The sequence below is a fragment of the Leptonychotes weddellii genome, chromosome 5 (genome assembly GCF_054177405.1).
Source record: "Leptonychotes weddellii isolate Sample4059 chromosome 5, ASM5417740v2, whole genome shotgun sequence".
In the NCBI taxonomy this organism is placed as follows: Eukaryota; Metazoa; Chordata; class Mammalia; order Carnivora; family Phocidae; genus Leptonychotes; species Leptonychotes weddellii.
Genome location: NC_138373.1, coordinates 487934 through 506789, shown reverse-complemented (window position 1 = coordinate 506789; position 18856 = coordinate 487934). Strand labels below are relative to the sequence as shown.

General features: G+C 64.1%; 1 protein-coding gene across 1 annotated transcript; it reads right to left on the bottom strand.

Moving 5' to 3' along the window:
- Nucleotides 1-17: 17 nt before the first annotated feature.
- On the bottom strand, nt 18-17659 carry ADAP1 (ArfGAP with dual PH domains 1). The gene is made up of 5 exons (XM_081819218.1): nt 17501-17659; nt 12751-12842; nt 7460-7542; nt 1000-1112; nt 18-451 (listed from the first exon to the last, which is right to left on the bottom strand). Exons 2-5 carry the CDS (start codon nt 12837-12839, stop codon nt 92-94), a joined length of 645 nt encoding a protein of 214 aa, XP_081675344.1. The 5' UTR covers nt 12840-12842; nt 17501-17659; the 3' UTR covers nt 18-91.
- Nucleotides 17660-18856: the final 1197 nt, after the last annotated feature.

Here is an 18856-nt window from a genome sequence, read left to right as displayed (position 1 = left end):
CTATGAGAGCGTGCTGTGAACAACCGTACACCAACAACAGGGTCACCTCGATGAGGTGGACAAATTCCTGGAAACAGAAAACCCACCAATTCTAAGTCAGGAAGACGTGGACCAGCTGAATGGTCCTATAAACGAGTAAGGAGACCGAATCCATCATCAAAAATTCCCAACAAAGAACAGCCCTGGCCCTGATGGCTTTAGGGATTCTAGGTCCGCTCCCTGGCCAGGGCCCCGCTGGCTCCACGTGGCCATGCAGGGTGGAGCACCCCAGCTCCCTGCCCCCACCAAGCAGCCCGGCACCCACCTTCCCGTCCTCGTGGTAGACAAAGATGTTGCGGGTACTATTGTCCTTCAGGTAGGTGACCTGCAGGCCATGCGGGTGGCCTATCTTGGCTGGCTGGAAGGTGGCGTTCAGATGCTCGATCTTCATGACAGCCTTGGGCTCCTTGGCCTGGAAGCAAGGCCATTAGCTCCAGGCGGGCCTGTGGGTGCCAGCTGCGCTGTGTGGCTTTGGGTAGGTTACTTACGCGCTCTGGTCCTGGGCTTCCTGACCTGTAAGTCTGAGGTAACAGCGCTGCCCTCCCCGGGGATGAGGAAGGGGGCTGTCTGACACCCGGGCAGGCCCCCCTCCCCCCTGCAGCTCCTCCTGTCTGCCGTGCCCCCACCCCTGCTCCCGTCCTGCCAGCCTGGCTTTCCTCTTTGCCCGGGAGCTGGCAAACTGCCCTGTGGTGCCCTCTGTCTCTGTGTGTCACCGGGGCTGTCCTGACCTGGAGCTGGTCTGGGTGGGCACAGGGCCCGGCCAGCCCTCCCCGCCCGCCACCTGGATGACCCTGTCGGGCTTGGGAGTGCCCAGCATTACCAACCAGGCCCGGCCCCAGGGAGCGACTGTGACCAAGGGGTGGGCAGGGGTCCCCACGGGAGGGGGCAGCCACTCCAGGCCAGGAATTGCTTGAGGGCGGCTGGGGACAACGGCCAGTACGGGCCCCCTGCCGGGCTCACATCGTTTCTGTTGAAATACTTCAGGGACCCTTCCCGCTCCGTCAGCACGAACTTCCGGCTTAAAAACTGCCCGTTGTCCCGGCCGCGCTTCCAGAGAAAGCCTTCTCGGTATCCTGGGGAGAGGGGGGATGTGGGTCAGAGGGTCACAGTGGACCAGAGCGGAGGCCATCAGCCTGACCCACACGGAGGGTGTGGGCGAGAGGACTCCAGCCTGACGTCTGGCCTCTCGCCAGGAGACCTGTCGGCCTCAGGGCTGCGGAGCTTGGTGGACGCAGGCCGGACTCGCCCACGGCGCTGGGACCCGAGGCCACCCCCTCCCCAAAGGCTGCCCGCCGCTGCCTACTGCTTGGCGTGTTTTCCCATTTCCTTCCGGAAGCGTGAGAAACAGGGACAGGGGTGCAGTGTGCTCCCCTGTGTCCAGGCCCACGGGCGAGTGTGTGCGGAGACGCCTGTGTGGCCACCGGGGGGTGGGGGGGCGGCAGAGCAGAGCAAGGTGCCCACTGCTGAGTCCTCAGGACAGCGGGACAGGACTCGCACGTGTCTGGAGGGTCTGGGGACGGGCGAGCATCCTGCACTGTCCAGGTGAGCCCCAGGTCATCACAAGGGTCCTCGCACGCGGGAGGCGGGGGGAGAAGTGACTGTGGAAACAGGAGACGCAGGGAGGAGCCGGCCCTGCCCACCCCTCCACTCCAGCCCCCCGACTCTGCGGAGCTCGGAGCCCCGGATGCCCCAGGCCGTCGGGCACAAATTCTGTGGCCCGTTGCTCCAGCGGCCCTAGGAAGGGAGTACTGTCCTCCCTTCATGTTCGGTCCTGTCACGTTCCCGTCAGCGAGGCCGGTTCCAGGACCTTGTGCCCAAGAGGAGCCGTGCCCCGTGTGTCCCCTGCCTGGCTGTGCTGTCCCTCCACAGGGCAGGGGCAGGGGAGCCTGCTGCCGCTGTGCCCGCAGCGCATTCCCAGCTCTGCCGGCCCCGCGGGACTGAGTCTCCAGGGACACCCGCGTGCCGTGGGCGCGTTCCTCGGGGTTCGCCCGTCACAGTCAGGGTCTGTGGCTTCCCGTACAAACCGCCCAGCAGTTCCGCCCCGGGTTTCGGGGCGCTCTCCCCGGGGAACCCGTCCTGCTGCCGCGCCCGAGGCCGGCCCGGGATGGGAGGAGAAGGCTGGACCGGCGAGCCCTCGGTGCCCGCGCGGACGGTGCGACCCACCGCGGAGCCGGGGCCGGCTCGCATTCCGGACGCCACCTCTAGGCCCTGACCCGCGCTCACGCTGCAGCCCTAGCGGCCCCGCCCTGGCACCACAGGGACAAGGAGCTATTTTCTCTGTGCTTGCGACACGCGACCCTAAAGAGGCGGCAGCCTGGCGTCGGGGAGGGGGCGGCTGGTGCCTCTCAGTCTGTGGCGGGACAGCGCCAGATGGGGCCTCTCCCCTCCCCCCCGGGCCCCCGCGCATAGCGCCAGCAGGCCTGTGCCCACTGTGTGTGCAGGAACCGAGTCCCCGGGCCCACACGGGGCCCTACGCAGAGCGACCACGTGAGCACTCCACCCAGGGCAAAGCTGCAAGTCCACCGGCCCGCAGGGCAGCCACGCCGTGGACGCAGGGACGCGCCCGAGGGTGGTGTCTGCTCAGCAGCTGGAGTCGTGCCATCTGCAGGGCAGGTGGCCACCCGCACCCGTGAACGTTGCCCACGACGAGGCCCTGGCTGAGCACGTCACCCACGTGATCCTGTGCCGGCCCCAGAAGGACTTCCCAGCTGTCATCCTCCTTGTACAGAAGGGGAAACTGAGGCACAGAGACGCGAGGTCCTGGTCCAAGGTCGCCTTGCCAGCCAGCGCCGGCCTTGGGCCCTGCAGGACCCCCTGCCCCGCGCCCGCCCGCCTTGCCTGCTGGGCCCAGCAGGCGGCAGCAGCGGCTCAGGACGCGGCCGGCGGCCGGCTGAGTGGGGTGGCCACCCAGCCCCACCGTCCACCCCACACTCCCCCTGGCCCAGGCCCGGCTGGAAGCCGTGGGATGGAGGGGGCGCTGGCCCGAGTCGGCCTGGCTCCTGGGCCGCGTGCCCGCGACGGCCAGCGGCCAGCGGCCAGGGTGCCTAATTCCAGGCCCCGGACGGCGGCAGCGGCAATTTCAGACGGGCGCTGGCCAGGGTCCCGGACTCGGCCCCGCCCAAGGACGGCTGTTTGGCGCTCCGTGAAGCCGGCGGCCTGCCCGTCCCGTCATGGCCTGGCCTCCCCGGGGAGGTGGGCCTGAGCGGGACGACTCCCGCCCACCACACTGGGGCCTCCGAGCCGGGTTCCCTGAGCCCTGCAGACTCCAGGGCGCCGTGCTGTCCCGACGTCTACCCGGGCTCGGGGAGTCTGCTGCACCAGCCTCCCCCACGCCCCTGCCGACCGCACCCCTGCCAGAGGGGTCTCCCCGGCGCACGCAGCGGGACGGGACCCAGCGGTGCCCCCCGACACGCATACCTGGAGCTTGGCTGTGCCGGGGAGACCGCCTCCTCCCAAAGGACCAGCCAGTCCTGGGGCACAGGCCAGATGCTTCACTCAGCATCTACTGGGCGCCTACGGTGTGGGCCACCCCTGCCGTGTGCGGGGCCCACCCGTCCGCGGCCCCCCCGGCTGCCTCCTCCCGAAGCCCCTCTGCGGAGCGCCGAGAGGAAGCGCGAGGATCCTCAGCACCATCAGTGGTGATGGGCGGCCACCGCCAGCCACAAGAACGGCGTCCCAGGTGCGGGCAAACACACACGTCGGTGCCCCCTCTGCCGGAGGGACTGCAGCGCAGCGGGGCCACTCTGCACAACTGCTTAAATTAATGAGGACCGCCACACACTTCTCACACGACCCAGAAGACCACGTCCACATGAAAGCCTCGAACTGAACACAACCCGAGGTCCCCAGCTGGGGACCTCATCCGCACACCAACACCTCTCCACACTCAGGACGGAGCCACGGGGATGGCGTGGCAGGGCCAACTTCCAGTGCGGCTGGCCCCGTGGAATGACCCCAGAAAAGGCAGGACTCTGGGGCACGGAGCCGGGCAGGGGCTGGGGCTGGCCGACAGCCTGCAGAGTGGGGCTGTCCTGTGTCTGCCTTGGTCACAGGACCATCCCCCGCACGGGGCTCACATGTGGACTGCACCTTACGTGAACAAGTAACACGTTGACTTCTTCATTGCAGCAGGGACACGCGGCCTTGCTCTGAGGGGCAGGAGAGCTTACCGGGGGGCCCAGGCTGGGTGTTCCGTGCCCAGACCCCGGGTGGCCCTCCCAGGGCAGGAGACGGGCCCCACACTGTGTGGCTTCTGCCAGGGGACGCCCAGTGGAAAGGTGTGCTCTGGGCATAGAGCCAGGACCTGAGAAGACACCAGGGAAACTGAGGCCCACCTTGGGCACCTCCGCAGAAGGGCCGGGACCTGGTTCCAGGCCTACAGGTTCTAGTCCCCACGAGGTTGACACGGGGGCCCAGGCCTGGCCTCCTTTGTCCCTCGCTCCCTGCTACCCTGGCCACCTCACTGGGGGACCAGCACAACCTCCCGCATGGCCAAGTCTGTGCCCCAAACCTGGTTCCCACACAGATGCTGCCAGGAAGCGGCCAACAGTCCTGAATCCAGTGGGGGGTGGGTGGGGGGAGGCACATCTGGCCAAACCCCACAAACACCTTCCCTTGACTGGACCTGCACCTGCCACCCCAGGGATGCCTCAGGCCCACTGGGCGCGCTACACCTAACATCAGTCAATGCTTCCAATGACGACCCCATGCTGAGTACCGTGTCCTCCCCACTACACAGAGGAGGAAACTGAGGCCCGGGGGGGGATGGGCTCTGTCACGCAGGGAGCTCTCTGCTCACCCTGTGGCACTTAGGACAAAGGCGGGGCAGGGTGGCAGCTCTGGGACCGGCCCTGCTTTGCACAGAGAGGAGGCAGGGGGATGGGGTCCGAAGCCTCAGCAGGAAGTGCTGTGTCTGTCGGTGACTGGGGGCGGCCCGGGTGGCCTGGCCCTCGGGACAACGGGGGGCATTGTCCGGCCCGTGAAAGGCAGCCATTGAGGCTGTGGCTCGAGGCGGGGCACAGCGTGGGGAGCGAGCCAGGAGGGTCACCAGGGTCGCCCCTGTGAGCCGGGGTGGGGCAGGTGAGGCCCCTTATCTCCACACGCCCGTGACCTTGACCGAGGGCGGGGGGTGCCAGGTTGGAGCCACCCGGAGCCCTGGGCCCGCGGCCTCCCCACACCCCTCGTTCCCCAGCACCAAGTGGTGCCTGGCGTCAGTGCGTGCGGTGACCTGAGGGGAGCCCCGGTGGCCGCGGTAGGGGCCTCAGAGCCGGGCAGCCACCTCGGACGGCACGACTAACCCCCTTCATGGCAGCCCCACTGCCGCCCCAGCCCCGCGATGCCACCCGGGCACACACGTGCAGCTGCTTCTCGGCCTTGACGCCCCGAGGAGTGCTGGTCAGCGAGTCCGGTCAGGGTCCCTCCGCGGGGCCCGTCTGGCGTCTCCTCGCGGCCGAGGCGAGGCTTTGCATTTTCGGCAAGAACGTCACGGCAGCCACGCCGTCCGGACACTGGTGCCCCGTCCCCAGCAGCTTCTCGGCCGGCCGGGCCCTCTTCCTCCATTCCCATCCACATCCAGGGGAAGACGCTTCGAGACACGCAAATCCCGGCTCCCCCCAGCTTCCTCGGATCTCGGCGCCTGGCGGGGTCCGGCCCACACCCGCTCCGCTGGGGCCCTCGCTGCTGGCCGTCCCGTTCCCCCGTTTCTTCCTCGGTGACAGTGGACCTCTTCTGTCAGAAGGGCCGAGCCCTCCTCCCTCCCCGGTCCACGCCCTCCGTGGGCAGGGCTCGTGTCCTCTCCCCCGTGGCCCGTCTTGTCGCCCTCACGTCTGGCTTCGGGGCCTGGCACCCCGCAGACAACTGCGCTGGAGCCCTTCCTCCCGGGCGGTCTGAGGCACCACACGCAGTGGGACAAGCTGTGGGCGACGCACCCCGTGCCCACCATGCGCCGCTGGGGGCCCAGGCTCCCGCCACCTGCCGGTCCCCGTGGCCCCTCCGAGCTGGGGGGCAGCTCGCGGCCTCTGGCCTGGGCCTCGCATGGCTCCCAGGGCCGGGGCCTTTCCTGGGGCCTTCAGCTCCCGTCCTCCTCGTGGGAGGGGCTGGGCCCCTTCTGCCTCCGTGGGGCCGGGTGGGCATGTCCTCCCCTGGGCCTGAGAAAGTGCTCTCGTGGCAGGAAGTGCCCGCGGGAATCCCCTGGTGCTCCTCGCAGGGCTGGGGGAGGAGCCCACAAAGGGGAACCACAGGGCCAGGACACCTTGGGGTGCCCAGGTGCACCCACTCCGACACTGGGGCTGGCAGCAGGGGGCTCGGAGGGGCCGGGGCCTGTGCAGGCTTTGGGTCTGGGGGCACCTGGCTGGCCCGGCCTCAGAGGCCGTGGGGCGTGGGGCCCCGGGTGCCCCCGAATGCTGCCCTTCCTCCTGGGAGCCTCAGGAGGGCATGTGGGGGGCCCTGGGGAGGCCCCTGCTGTGAGCAGGCGAGATTTAGCAGCTGTGCAGGCGGCCAGCACACTGGCCACCTCCCCACGGGACGGCGGCTTGGTGAGGGCCTCGGTGGCGGCAGGCGGGTGGGGCCTCCGCCCCTTCTGCTGGCCCCGGAGGGGCTGACGGAGAAGCCACCGGCTCCAAGGCCACCGGCTCAGGGCCTGCTACCGCGCCCCTCCCGCAGTCCCGTGTGTCCCTGGCCCACTGTCTCACCCCTGTCCAAGAGGGACAGGGCTTGGCGGCACCAGGAGCTTGGAGGAATGCGCTCTAATGGGGGACCTCGGGCCTGGGGCGGGGACACACCTGTAGGCAGGAAGGCCCCCAGCTTGTCACACGGTCATTACCACCTCCTGAGCTCCGCGAGGCAGGAGGCAGAGACCGGGCCCTCGCAGACCTGAGCGCCTGGAACGGACCCAAACATGCAGGGGAGAGGTCTGTCGGGGTTTTGCTGCCCTGTGCGCAGCCCCCACGTCTGGAACCCAGAGCCCGCTTTTTCCCGAGAGGGCAGCTCCGGGACACAGAGGCAGGCCCACATCACACCTCCCGTCCTCCGAGACTGGGCCCCACCGCGCGCCCGCCCCGCCCCTCCCACCAGCACCTGCTCACCCTGCAGACAGCCCAGCACGGGCCCACCTCCCCGACCAGCCAGGGCGCCCAGCGCGGCCCTGCCATCCCCATGGCACCCACCCCGTCTGAGCTGGGCTGCTGATGGCCACGGGACCTGAGCGCCAGGCCACCCAGCTCGGTGTCAGGAGGACCGGACTCGGGCCCAGACCAATTAGCTGGTCCTCCAGATTCGAAAGGAGTTTGGCAGTGCCAGGAGCGGGGAGGAGGGGTACAGAAACCAGGATAGAGAGACAGAGACACAGAGAGACAAGGGACAGAGAGAGAGGGGGACAGAGGGAGAGGCACAGAGACAAGGGGCACAGAGCACAGGGCCTTACCTGCGGAGTAGGGCTCCTGCTTGTCAGGGTGGGTGAACTCCTGCCGCTCGTACTTGGCCCGGATCCACTGCTCACGCAGGAGTCTGGGAGGAGAGAGCGCGTCGTGCTGGGCTGCACCACAGGGCTCACAGAGGCTCCTGGCGCCCGGGGGCACAAGGCCCCTGAAAGAACGCGTGTCCACCTCCGGAAGGCAGGGCTGAAGGGCCACCAGCTTTGATTTTTTAAAACTGTTTGCTAATCAGATAGTTTTACCACTAATACTTCCCCTTAAAAAAAAAATTAGCTCTGGGGCGCCTGGGTGGCTCAGTCGGTTGGGCGTCCGACTCTTGATTTCAGCTCAGGTCTTGGTCTCAGGGTCATGGGATCGAGTCCTGACATCAGGCTCTGCGCTCAGCGGAGATTCTCTTCCTCCGCCCTTCCCCCTGCTCGTGCTCTAAAATAAATAGATAAATCTTTGAAAAAAAAAATTAGCTCTAGGGGCGCTTGGCTGGCTGAGTCGCTGGAGCGAGCGACTCTTGATCTTGGGGTTGTGAGTTTGAGCCCCCCGTTGGGTGTAGAGTTTACTCAAAAAAATAAACTTAAAAAAAATTAGCTCTAATTCATGTACCATCAAATGCGGCTACTGAAAGCGTCAAATACACAGGTTCACAGTCCCTCTCAAGGCTGTACCGCCATCACCCCAGAGAGGACACCCTTGACCCGGCCCCAACCACAGTCCACTGCTGTGTGGACTGACCTGTGCCCACGCGGCATCGGGCAGCGTGTGTGGCCTTCTGCGACGGGCTTTGTGCACAGACCAGTGTCTGAGGTTCACCCTCACGGTGGCGCATACCCCTCCGTGCTTCGTGTCTTCCCGTGGCCGAGTAACATCCCCTCCCTTCACCCCCGACTGCCAGGAAGGCGGCCCCAGCGAGCAGCAGAGGGGGGCCTCTGCCCGGCCACAGAGCAGGGCCGCTCTGTCCTGGCCCCCACGGCCCCCACCGGCTGGGCGGCACATGCCTCCGACAGCTCCCACCCCCTGCACACCGGGGCAAGGCACCAGCTCCTCATCCTCCGAGCCCTGCACCTCGGCAGACCCTGGGGCTCGGCCCCAGCCTCCCGTCCCTGCCGCTGCCCTGACCCAGGCCGCCCCCACGGTCTGCTCTCCCAGAGCCGCTCAGAGCTCTCCGTGGCCCACCTGCCTCGGTTCTTCGGTGCTGACAAGACCCTCGCTGACCCCCAGCTCAGCCTGTGACCCCTCCCCATCCCTCCCGCCCCGCCTCGGCACTCACCGGCAGCCCCCGGGCCCTCCGCCTCCAGCTGTCACAGCTGTGCTAACACCCGACCCCAAGGGCGGCCACGGCCTCCATTTCTACTTCCGAGTCACGTCAGCTTGGCTGGCACCACAGCGAGATCGCTCAGCCCCTCGGGAGGGGCTGTCCGGCTCTGGGCAACACACACCCAGGTGAGTTTGGGACCCAGCACGGCCCTCGGGCTCGGGGGCTCCCCCCCCAGCGCAGCAGATGGGACCTCAGGCCTCGTGCTGGGCCCGTGAGGCCAAACCAGGCTCTAGGGGCCCAGCCCTGCGGGCGTGCACGTGGTCCTGGGGCCGCCCGTAACCCCGCTCCACAAGGCCTCTGAAAGCCACCGGGATTTAGGGTCTCCGGGTGCAGAGGCCAGGCCAGGCCAGGGGCAGGCAGGCAGGGCCGGCTCCTTCTGCAGAACAAGGCCCCCCTCCGGCATCCTCAGCCTCTGCCCATCTCCGTGCAGACCCTCCCTGGGTGCCGGCACCCCCTCTTCTGAGGACACTCGCCATCCCAGCTCCGCCAGCCAAAACCCACGAGCCCTCATTCCTGGCCCTTCGTTTCATCTGCAAAGACCCTGTTCCCAGATAAGGGCCCTGCACAGGTCCTGGGGTTCGGACCTGACCTGCCTTTTGGGGGACACCATTCAGCTCCCGACAGGGCCGAGCTGTAGGACCCCGGGGAGCCAGCTCCCCTCCTGCACCCGCTTCTCTGTAACATGGGAACGCCATGCCTGGCTGCTCGGACGTGTGCGAGCCAGGGCCTGGCGTGTCAGTGGGACGCAGACAGCTAACAGCCATCCCGTGGCCTCATCCGCACCATCACACACCCACGAGGTCCCAGGCCACGGCCTCTGCATGGACGCTGGCCCCCGAGGCTCCACCCGGGCCTGGCGCAGAGGCTCCCAGCGGCGGCAGGAGGAGGAAGCCAGGCAGCAGGCACCAGGGGAGTCCCCACCCTGCTGGGCAGCCCGATCTGAACCACTCAGTCATCAGGGGCCCCAACACGGACAGGGTGCCGCAGTACATGGGGCCCTGACCCCCTGAGGCCATCTGGCCCAGGCTCCTCCACCAGGGAAAACCAGCATCAAAGGGGGGGTCCCACTCTCCACCAAGCCTCATGATGAGGGAGGCCCACACCCCCAGCAGACGCTGCTCTTGAAACCTAAGACCCGCCCTGTGTTCCCAGGAGCTTAGGGGAGACAGGCTTCACCGCCTCCCCCCACTGCCGGGGCCCTCGGGGTCAGTATGGGTCCCCTCAACCCAGAGCAGATGCGGAGCTGGGATGTGTGCAGGACTGGCTGCCTGGAGCTGGGAGGGTGGGGGGCGGTCAGGTGAGTGGGGCGACCACCGCCCCTGTGAAGCAGACCACCCACCCTGCCCGGCCCTGGAGTTGCCCTGCTCTGACCCCCAGGGCCTGCCTCCCCCATTTCCAACAGCCCGTCGGGGGCAACCCCAGCACCCGGCAGGCGGCGGACCCCTTCCTCCCCCCCAGCCCCCTGAGGCTGGTGCAGAAGCCCCAGTGGGAGCGTGGCTGTTTGCCAGCTACCATGTCAGGGGCTGGCGTCTGACTGCCGCTCTGACCGCCCTCCTGCCCCGGCTCCGTCAGCCTCTGAGTCCCGTGCTCTAGGACACTCTGCCAGAGGCTGAGGCCTGGGCCTTCCCTCCTGGGGAGGTGACTGCCCTTGGTGCCTCAGTTTCCCCTTCCACCGGGTGGGCAGCTCACCCAGGCAGTGTCTTTCCCTTCCTTTGTACCGTGGGGAAACTGAGGATACACCCTCCTCACGGTGGTGAGCCCCTGGCCCGGCACGGCCGCCATCCACACCCGCTTGCCCTCTGAACTCCCCGAAGCAAACCAAGACCTCCTCTCGCTTTATCTGCCTGATTTCTGAGGCTCTTATGGATTGAATTGCACCCACCACCCTCAAAAATACGTTGGAGTCCTAACCCCCAGCACCTTGCAGATGGGCCCCATTCTGGAAGGAAGATGGTTGTGGGTTAACAAGTTACAATGCGTCAGGCTGGAGTGGAGGCACCCCCAGAGAGGGGGTCCAGACAGACACAGGATGGCCATGTCCAAGCCCAGGAGGGGGCTCAGGAGATGAGCCCCGCACACCTGGACCGCCAGCCTCCAGGAGGTGAGATGGTGAATTTCTATTGTGTGAGCCAACCCAGCTGGGGTTTCGGGCCCCCCCCCCGCACCAGCAAGCCGGCACAGAGCCCCATCCAGCCGGGAACCCTGCCCGCCAAGACTTGGGGGCACCTCCGGGCTCCAGCCTCCCCCCGCCCGGGCCCCTGAGAAGGAAGCAGGGGGGCTGGCTTGCAGCAGAAGCAAAACCGAGAGGACCTCTGCTGACTTACTTCCCACGGCGGCAGGACCGAGCCCGAGGGCAGCGGGGCGGACACAGGAAGGGGGCCCAGGTCCCCGCCTCTCTCTGAATCACCGCCTGACACGAACATAACCTTGTACCCAGGCCTTCTGAGCACCGCTCCTCATGGGTTCGCCCATGGGCTCCGAGCCCTAGACGGGAGGCCGGGGAGGGGCCACACACCCCCTGGTTTTGTCCTCAGGACACCAGGGGGGCCTCCCTGGAGGCTGCTGCAGCCCCCGGCTCCAAAAGTGCCCATCTGGGGGGGGTTGCACCCTACAGTTTACAAAGGGATTCAAACCACGCCTCCCACCACGCACAGCACTCCTCAGTGAGCTTGGAGCATCAGCCGCCACAACTCGCTGGCCTCAGTCACAGCTCCCTGGGGGGGGGGGGCTCGGACCCCACCCCTGCAGGCATCTGCACCCTCCTGGGCCACGGGGGCTTGGCCTGGGCAGACCTCAGTGCCTACTGAGTGTGGGGACAGTGGCAGGCTCGGCTCCGGCAAACCTTCGCCTAGCAGGGGCTTCTGGAAGGCGAGGCCTGCCCAGTGTCCCCTTGCTCCCTCCTGGGATGCCCAGTCACCCGGACAGGCCCTGACCGCACAGCCCCTATACGGCACAGGGATGGTCTCTGCGAGCGTGTCTCAGGGACCAGGACGTAGAGGAAGCTGCTGGGCGTCCTGGCCAGGACACGGCCTGTGAGCCAGGCTGTCCCTTGTCATCCACTCTGAAGGGAGATACAGGGCATGCATGCAAATAGGCAGACCATAGAGCAGGCTGTGGCCGAGGTGATAAAATCGTGTCTCAGAAATAGTCGCCCGGCCACACTGATTCATACCGAGATGGCCAGGCAGGGCCCCAGGCTCCAGATTCCCCCCTGAGCCCAGAAGTGGCCGGTGGTGGGGCGAGTCTCAGGATGTGACCCAGTACCTGCACCGGGGTGGGTCCCTGGCAAGGCGTCCTGACCCCAGAGACCCTGCAGCCATCAGCAGCATCTCCCTGGCCTGGGAGGCAGGTGGGCCAGGTCCCCAGGCAGGTGGCCAGGAGCAGGACTCCCACCTGCCTGCCCGGGACCGGGAATTCCCAGCATCAAGCCCATATCCCAGGTTCTGGACGCGGCTCATCTGCTGGCATCTGTGTCACTCGCTCAACCCCTCTGGGCCCCGGGAGTGCCCTTGTCCAAAGAGGGCCATTCATCTCCGTGGCCAAAGCTGTGGCCGAGCCACCGTGGACACCGGCCAGCAGAGGCAGGCAGCCGGGGGGTTTGAGTGACACCTAAGGGGCCAGTCCTGTGCTGGGGGCACAGAGGGACGAGGCGTCCTGGGGGGCGACACCCAGGGAGGTAGGGGATTCAGGGAGGTCTAGAAGTGCTGGGAGACGGGGAGCCTGGCCAGGGGTGGACGCCGCCCTGAGCTGCTCAGCATCCTCCTCCGACCACCGGGGGGCACACGAGGCCCTGGAGACCCCCGCTGAGACCCACAGCGAGGGCCCCACTGCCCTCCCTCCAGCCACCAGCCACCACCCCACTGCCAGACCCCGGGGATCCGGCCGCCCTCCCCAGCTCCCAGGTGGCAGCCGCTGCCCTGCCTGGTGGGTCCTCCCGATGCCAGCCCCCGACGGATGCCCCCTGTGACTTACTGACAGTCAGAAAACGTGGGCCGGTAGTAGAAGGGAGGCACTTTGGACTCGTACGTGTCCCTCGCAGCATCGTTCCCATGGGAGGCCATGAACTGCAGAGGGAGGATGGGGTCAGTGCTCCCAGAGGCCGAGGCCTAGGGCAGGGGCCGGCTGACCCCAGAGCCCTGGCGTCCCCAGCCCCTCCTGTCTCAGGGAAAGCACTTTGCAACGGCCACAGGGACGCACCTCCAGTTTTGCCAGGGGCCCTGGAGAGGGTGGGCCAGGCCCTCCTCACATCCCCCGGGGCTGCAGAGCTGCTCCCTCCGCCCAAGCTGCCCCGTCCCTGCCTCACGCAAGACCCGCTCTCCACTCATCTGACCCACGCCCAGCAGGCAGCCCTCAAGTACTGGGCACAGTGAGGGCCCTGAGATGGAGCCTGGCCCGGGGAAGCAAGGTCTGTGTTCCCCCTGAGGCTGACAGACGGTGGGAGTCAGGAACCTGGAGCAGGTACTACACAGGCAGTGGGGGAACAGTGGGTGCAAAGGCCCTGGGGTCAGTGCCAGGTGTATTGGAAGAGATGCCTCCAGCTGGGCTGGTGCAGGGGAGCAGGGAGGGGACCAGCGGCACCTGACGCATGGTGGCCTCCAGGACAAGGAGAGTGGAGGGGATTCCTTCTGCGCCAATCCTGCCTCCTTCTGACCCCCCGCCCCCACCCACCAAGAGAAAGCCTTTCTTCCAAAGCCATCGAACTTTGAGGACCATCAGGCCATGACCATGCCCAACCCAAGTGGGTCAACTGGAAAAAATCACCAACAATAAGATACTTCAGCAAAAAGCTGGTACCAAATTAAAATTCCAAAATCAGTTGCTTTTCTAAAACCTCAATCAAGAACTTGGCAAAATAGGGGCGCCTGGGTGGCTCAGTCGTTAAGCGCCTGCCTTCGGCTCAGGTCATGATCCCAGCGTTCTGGGATCGAGCCCCGCATCGGGCTCCCCGCTCGGCGGGAGGCCTGCCTCTCCCCCCTCCATTCCCCCTGCCTGTGCTCCTCTCTCACTGTGTCTCTCTCTGTCAAATAAATAAATAAAAAATCTTAAAAAAAAAAAAAAAAAGAACTTGGCAAAATACTGAAGAGCCAGCCTCATGAGAAATGCTCAAAGTCTCCACAAAGACAGAACGTCCGCGCCCCGAGGGATGCTCAAGAAATCTTGCACGGAGACACGTGCTCGGAAGGGTAGACACACGCCGCCTCCTGATGTTGATCTATGTTGTTTTAGAAGCTGTCAAAAAAATATAATTTTTTGAAGCTAGCAATGATTCTAAAGTTCATTTTAAAATTAACAAGCAAGGGGCGCCTGGGTGGCTCAGTCGTTAAGCGTCTGCCTTCGGCTCAGGTCATGATCCCAGGGTCCTGGGATCGAGCCCCGCATCGGGCTCCCTGCTCTGTGGGAAGCCTGTTTCTCCCTCTCCCACTCCCTCTGCTTGTGTTCCCTCTTTCGCTGTGTCTCTGTCAAATGAATTAATAAAATCTTTAAAAAAAAAAAAATTAACAAGCAAAATGCTCTAGAAAATTCTGCAAATACTCTTCCTACCAGCTATTAAAACCTGTTACTGACCAGAGAGCCAAATCAATGCAACCAATAAAAGGTCCAGAAAGAGATCCACTAAGATCTAATACTTGATATTGGATTTAATGCACATCTCAGATCAACGGGGGGATGCCTTTTAGCTGATCATCATTGGGAGCAGGAACCTGGGAAACCAGCATAGAGAAAGCACAGCTGGACTCAACCTTTTAGCCATATAAGCTCCAACTGAATTAAAGATGTGATTTCCAAAATTAAACAGTAAAAGTAGTAGCTAGAAACTATGCTATAATTTAAAAAAATGATTTTAGGAAAATATGGGAGGAAATCTTTGTGACTTTGGACTAAGAAATGGCTTCATAGATGTGATCCCAAAAGCACAAACAACAAAAGAAAAAAAAAAATGGAACTTCATCAAAGTTAAAAACTTCTGTGCTTCAAAGGACGCCGTTGAGGGCGTGCAAACGTTAGGCTGAATGAGAGAAGCTGGACAGTAAGTCCGCAAGGGGCGGATGCCCAGAGGCAGGACGAAGACAGGCGGCCATGGGGCCGGGGGGATGGGCCCCGGGGCTCCTCTGAGGTGCCGGGAAGACTTGGAACCAGACACAGGTGGGGGCTGCCCAACCCCATGAATGTGATAAATGCCACTGGGCTGTTCACTAAAACGGTGGGTTTATGTGACTTTCACCTCAGTAATAAAAAATATACAGATATAGCTCCTTCAAAATATAAACTGCACGTTTAGCATTGCAAACATTTTATTTAAAAAGGAAAATTAAGGGGCACCTGGGTGGCTCAGTCGGTTAAGTGGCTGCCTTCAGCTCAGGTCATGATCCTGGAGTCCCTGGATCAAGCCCCACATCGGGCTCCCTGCTCCGCGGGGAGTCTGCTTCTCCCTCTGACCCTCCCCCCTCTTGTTCTCTCTCTCTCTTTTTCTCTCTCTCAGATAAATGAATAAAGTCTTAAAAAAAAAAAAAAGGAAAGTTAAAAGATAATCCACAGGAGAAAAACTATTTGCAAATACCATATCTAATGAGGGACTCAAGTCCAGAATATATAAAGGACTCTGAATAAACGCTCCTAGCTCAGGAATAAAAAGACAACCCGTTTTGAAAATCGGTAAAGGATCTGAATGGACTGGTTTCTGGAGAACACACACGAACGGCCAATAAGCCTATGAAAAGATGCTCACCACCGCTAATCATCGGGGAAACGCGAGTCAAGCCCACAGCAGGAGCCCAGCTTGCACCCGTGAGGGAGGCCGGAATCAGACACCGGCCACGGGAAGTGCTGGCGGGACCGGGCCCGCCCTGCGTGGCCAGCAGGCACGCGGCCCTGTTCCGGGCAGTCCGGCTCGTCCCCACAGACACAGCCACGCCACTCTGTCCGGGAGAAAGGCCGCTTCTGCCCACACACGAGCTTGCCCAGGACTGTTCCCAGCAGCGTTACTCGTAAGAGCGGGAAAATGAGATGACCCAAGCGTCCACCGATGGATGGGCGGGTGCGTCAGCCGAATGTGGTCTGTCCACATGGCAGGAATTACTCCGCAGTACAGGGGCGTGTGGCCGGGACACCTGCCACCACATGGTGAAGCCGGGACGCGTGGTGCTCTGCACGGGGCGGGGGCCGCAGAGGCCGTGGGGTGGGGGGGCTGTAAGGGGCTCGTTTGGGGAAAATACTCCAAGATCAGGCAGCGGGGACGGCTGTGCAGCTGTGTGGTGGAGCGAAGCCTCCCGCGGGCGGGCTGCATGGTGTGCGAATTCTACCTCCGTGACGCCCTGGTGAGTCAAACCAGCCTGGGGCAGCGCAGGCCCATCGAAATACCCGAGAACCCCGAAAACCACAGAAGACTGATACATCTGAGTACATCAAAGTAAACAAGTTTCCACTGCAAAACCCACCACGAGCAAAGTCAAAAGACAACCCAGAAAAACCGTCTCCTCTACCACCTCGAAGGGTTAGATCCCCAAATAGAGCCGAACACGAGAAAGCGAAACAGCCAACTCCGCCCCAGCGAGGGGCCAAGGGCATGCAGGGTCAGCCACAGACACCAAACCGTGGCACAAGCTGTTCAGTGTCCTCAAGACACAGAAACGCCCCGTGACGGCCCCACAGGGACGCGGCAGAGGAGAAACACGGGGGCCGGTGTGCAGGGATGTGGCAAAGGCTCTCACACGGGGTGGGGGGTGTGCGGGGAGGCACAGAAGCCGCTGGGGTGGGAGGCTGCAGTCACTCCCACGTGCGGGGATAGGCTTCCCGGCCCTGAGGGGCACAGGTGCGCCTGCCTGGCAGTCACTGATTCTCCAGGCGCCTGGTCCAATAGATCAGGTTCTCCGCAGGAGGGCTTACTCTGTGTTCACCGGGGGGACGGGGGGGCCCACGCTCAGGGCACCTCTGAGGAGACTGAACGGCCAGCCGGGGGCCTAGGGCCCCCACACAGTCACGTGCTCCCTGCACGCACACGGCCTCGGAGCGTCCCGGTGCTCATCGGCAGATGGATAACAAGGTCCCTCCATCAGTGGACGTCATCCCCTCATAAAAAGGAGCGAAGCCCAGACACGCACTAGAATGCAGGTGGCCCCGGACACGTGGCGCTTGGTGAAAGAAGCCAGACACCAAGGCCCCCCAGTGCCCAATCCCTTCCATGGACATGCCCACAGCAGGCACATCTGGGGGGACGCAGAGCAGATGAGCGTCCCCCCGGCTGCATTCAGGACGGCTAGGGGCTCGGGTTTCTTTCTCAGGGGTGAAATGTCCTACAAGGCACCTTGGTGACAGTGGCCTGTGAACGCACCGAGGGCTGCTGAGTGGTGCGTGCAGACTGGCGACCTGGGGGCCAAGGGCACAGGACACGTCTCACCCCGCCTGGCCCCCCTCCCACACCCCCGCCCTCACTCCCCACCCATCCCGCTTCACACCCCTGTCCCCATCCCATCCCCATCCCTCCGGCCCCTCTCCCCTGCCCCCAACTCTGCTCTCCCCCCATCTCATCCCTACCCTCACCCCTCTACCCCTCACCCCCACCCCAGGTCAGCACTGGACCCAGTCAGGAGCCTGGAGCACCAGGGGTAAAGGGACCCCCGGGGTGTCTGACCTGGGGGGCCAGGCCGAGGGCACCCAGGGAGCAGCAGGACTGCAGGGTCTCCTCCCCGCCCACCACCACCCCCATCCGCTTGCAGGCCCATACCTCCACTTGGGCCTCCTCCCAGGCATCCAGCCGGACGGACTTCACCTTGCTGACCTGGGGGATGTTCCGGTGGATTCCGGAGCAGCTCAGACAGATGAACACCCCCAGGGTGTAGGAAGCCCAGTCGGGATCTGGAAAGCAAAGGCCAGACGCTCAGGGAGGCTCCGCCCCAGGGAATGAGCATGGCCGGGACTCTCTCTAGCCTGTCTCCCCAGCTGTGCAAAAGGAGGCTGGCAAGGAGATCCCTGAAGCTCACAGGCTCATGTCTCATGGGCCCGTGTCCCACGCGAGGTCTCTCCTGCCCGCCACAGGTGAGCAGCCCCACCCCTGACATCCCAGCTGCTCCGTGGACACCCAAGTGGACAACCCGTGGCCACGGGAGACGTGCTAGACAATGACATGCGATCGGCGCCACGTGTGTCAGGCATGACAGCGACGCGCTCAGACACACCTTGATGTCTCGCTCACCCGCAAAGTGCAATGGGAACACGTGTGTGCACGCGTGTGTGCGGCAATGTTCAGAGTGCTGACGGCCACGTGACCCCACTGGGGGTGCAGGTCCAGGTGGAAGCACATTCGCAATTTCTCATATTGAACCAGGCGAGCGGTGGAATGTGGCACTCGACAAACTGGGGACTGGTGGCAGCTCCAGTGTTGTTCCTCGTGTTCTGTGCACCCCATCCTAGGAACCGAGTGTGGGGGCTGGGGGCCGAGGGAGGCAAGCACCTTCCACTTCCAAGGAAAGCTTCTCCTACATCCAGTGTGGTTTAAATCCAGACACCAGGAGGCCCAGAGCCCCTCCTCAGACACCGAAGGCCGGACCACAGGCCCACAGCAATGTGCCAGAAGTGTGTTTGCAGGGTGTGTGCACATGTGAGTGGGCAGGCGCGGGTGTGCACGTGTGTGTGAGTGGGCAGGTGTGGGTTGCACGTGTGTGTGAGTCAGTGGGAAGGTGTGGGTGTGCGTGTGTGAGTGCACAGGTGTGGGTATGCACGTGTGAGTGTGTGAGGGCAGGTGCGGGTGTGCACATGTGTGTGAGTGGGCAGGTGCAGGTGTGCACGTGTGAGTGTGTGAGGGCAGGTGCGGGTGTGCACATGTGAGTGTGTGAGGGCAGGTGCGGGTGTGCACATGTGTGTGAGTCAGTGGCAGGTGTGGGTGTGCATGTCAGTGGGTAGGTGTGGGTGTGCGTGTGTGAGTGCGCAGGTGTGGGTATGCACGTGTGAGTGTGTGAGGGCAGGTGCGGGTGTGCACGTGTGAGTCGGCAGGTGCGGGTGTGCACGTGTGTGTCAGTGGGCAGGTATGGGTGTGCACGTGTGTGTGAGTCAGTGGGCAGGTGTGGGTGTGCATGTCAGTGGG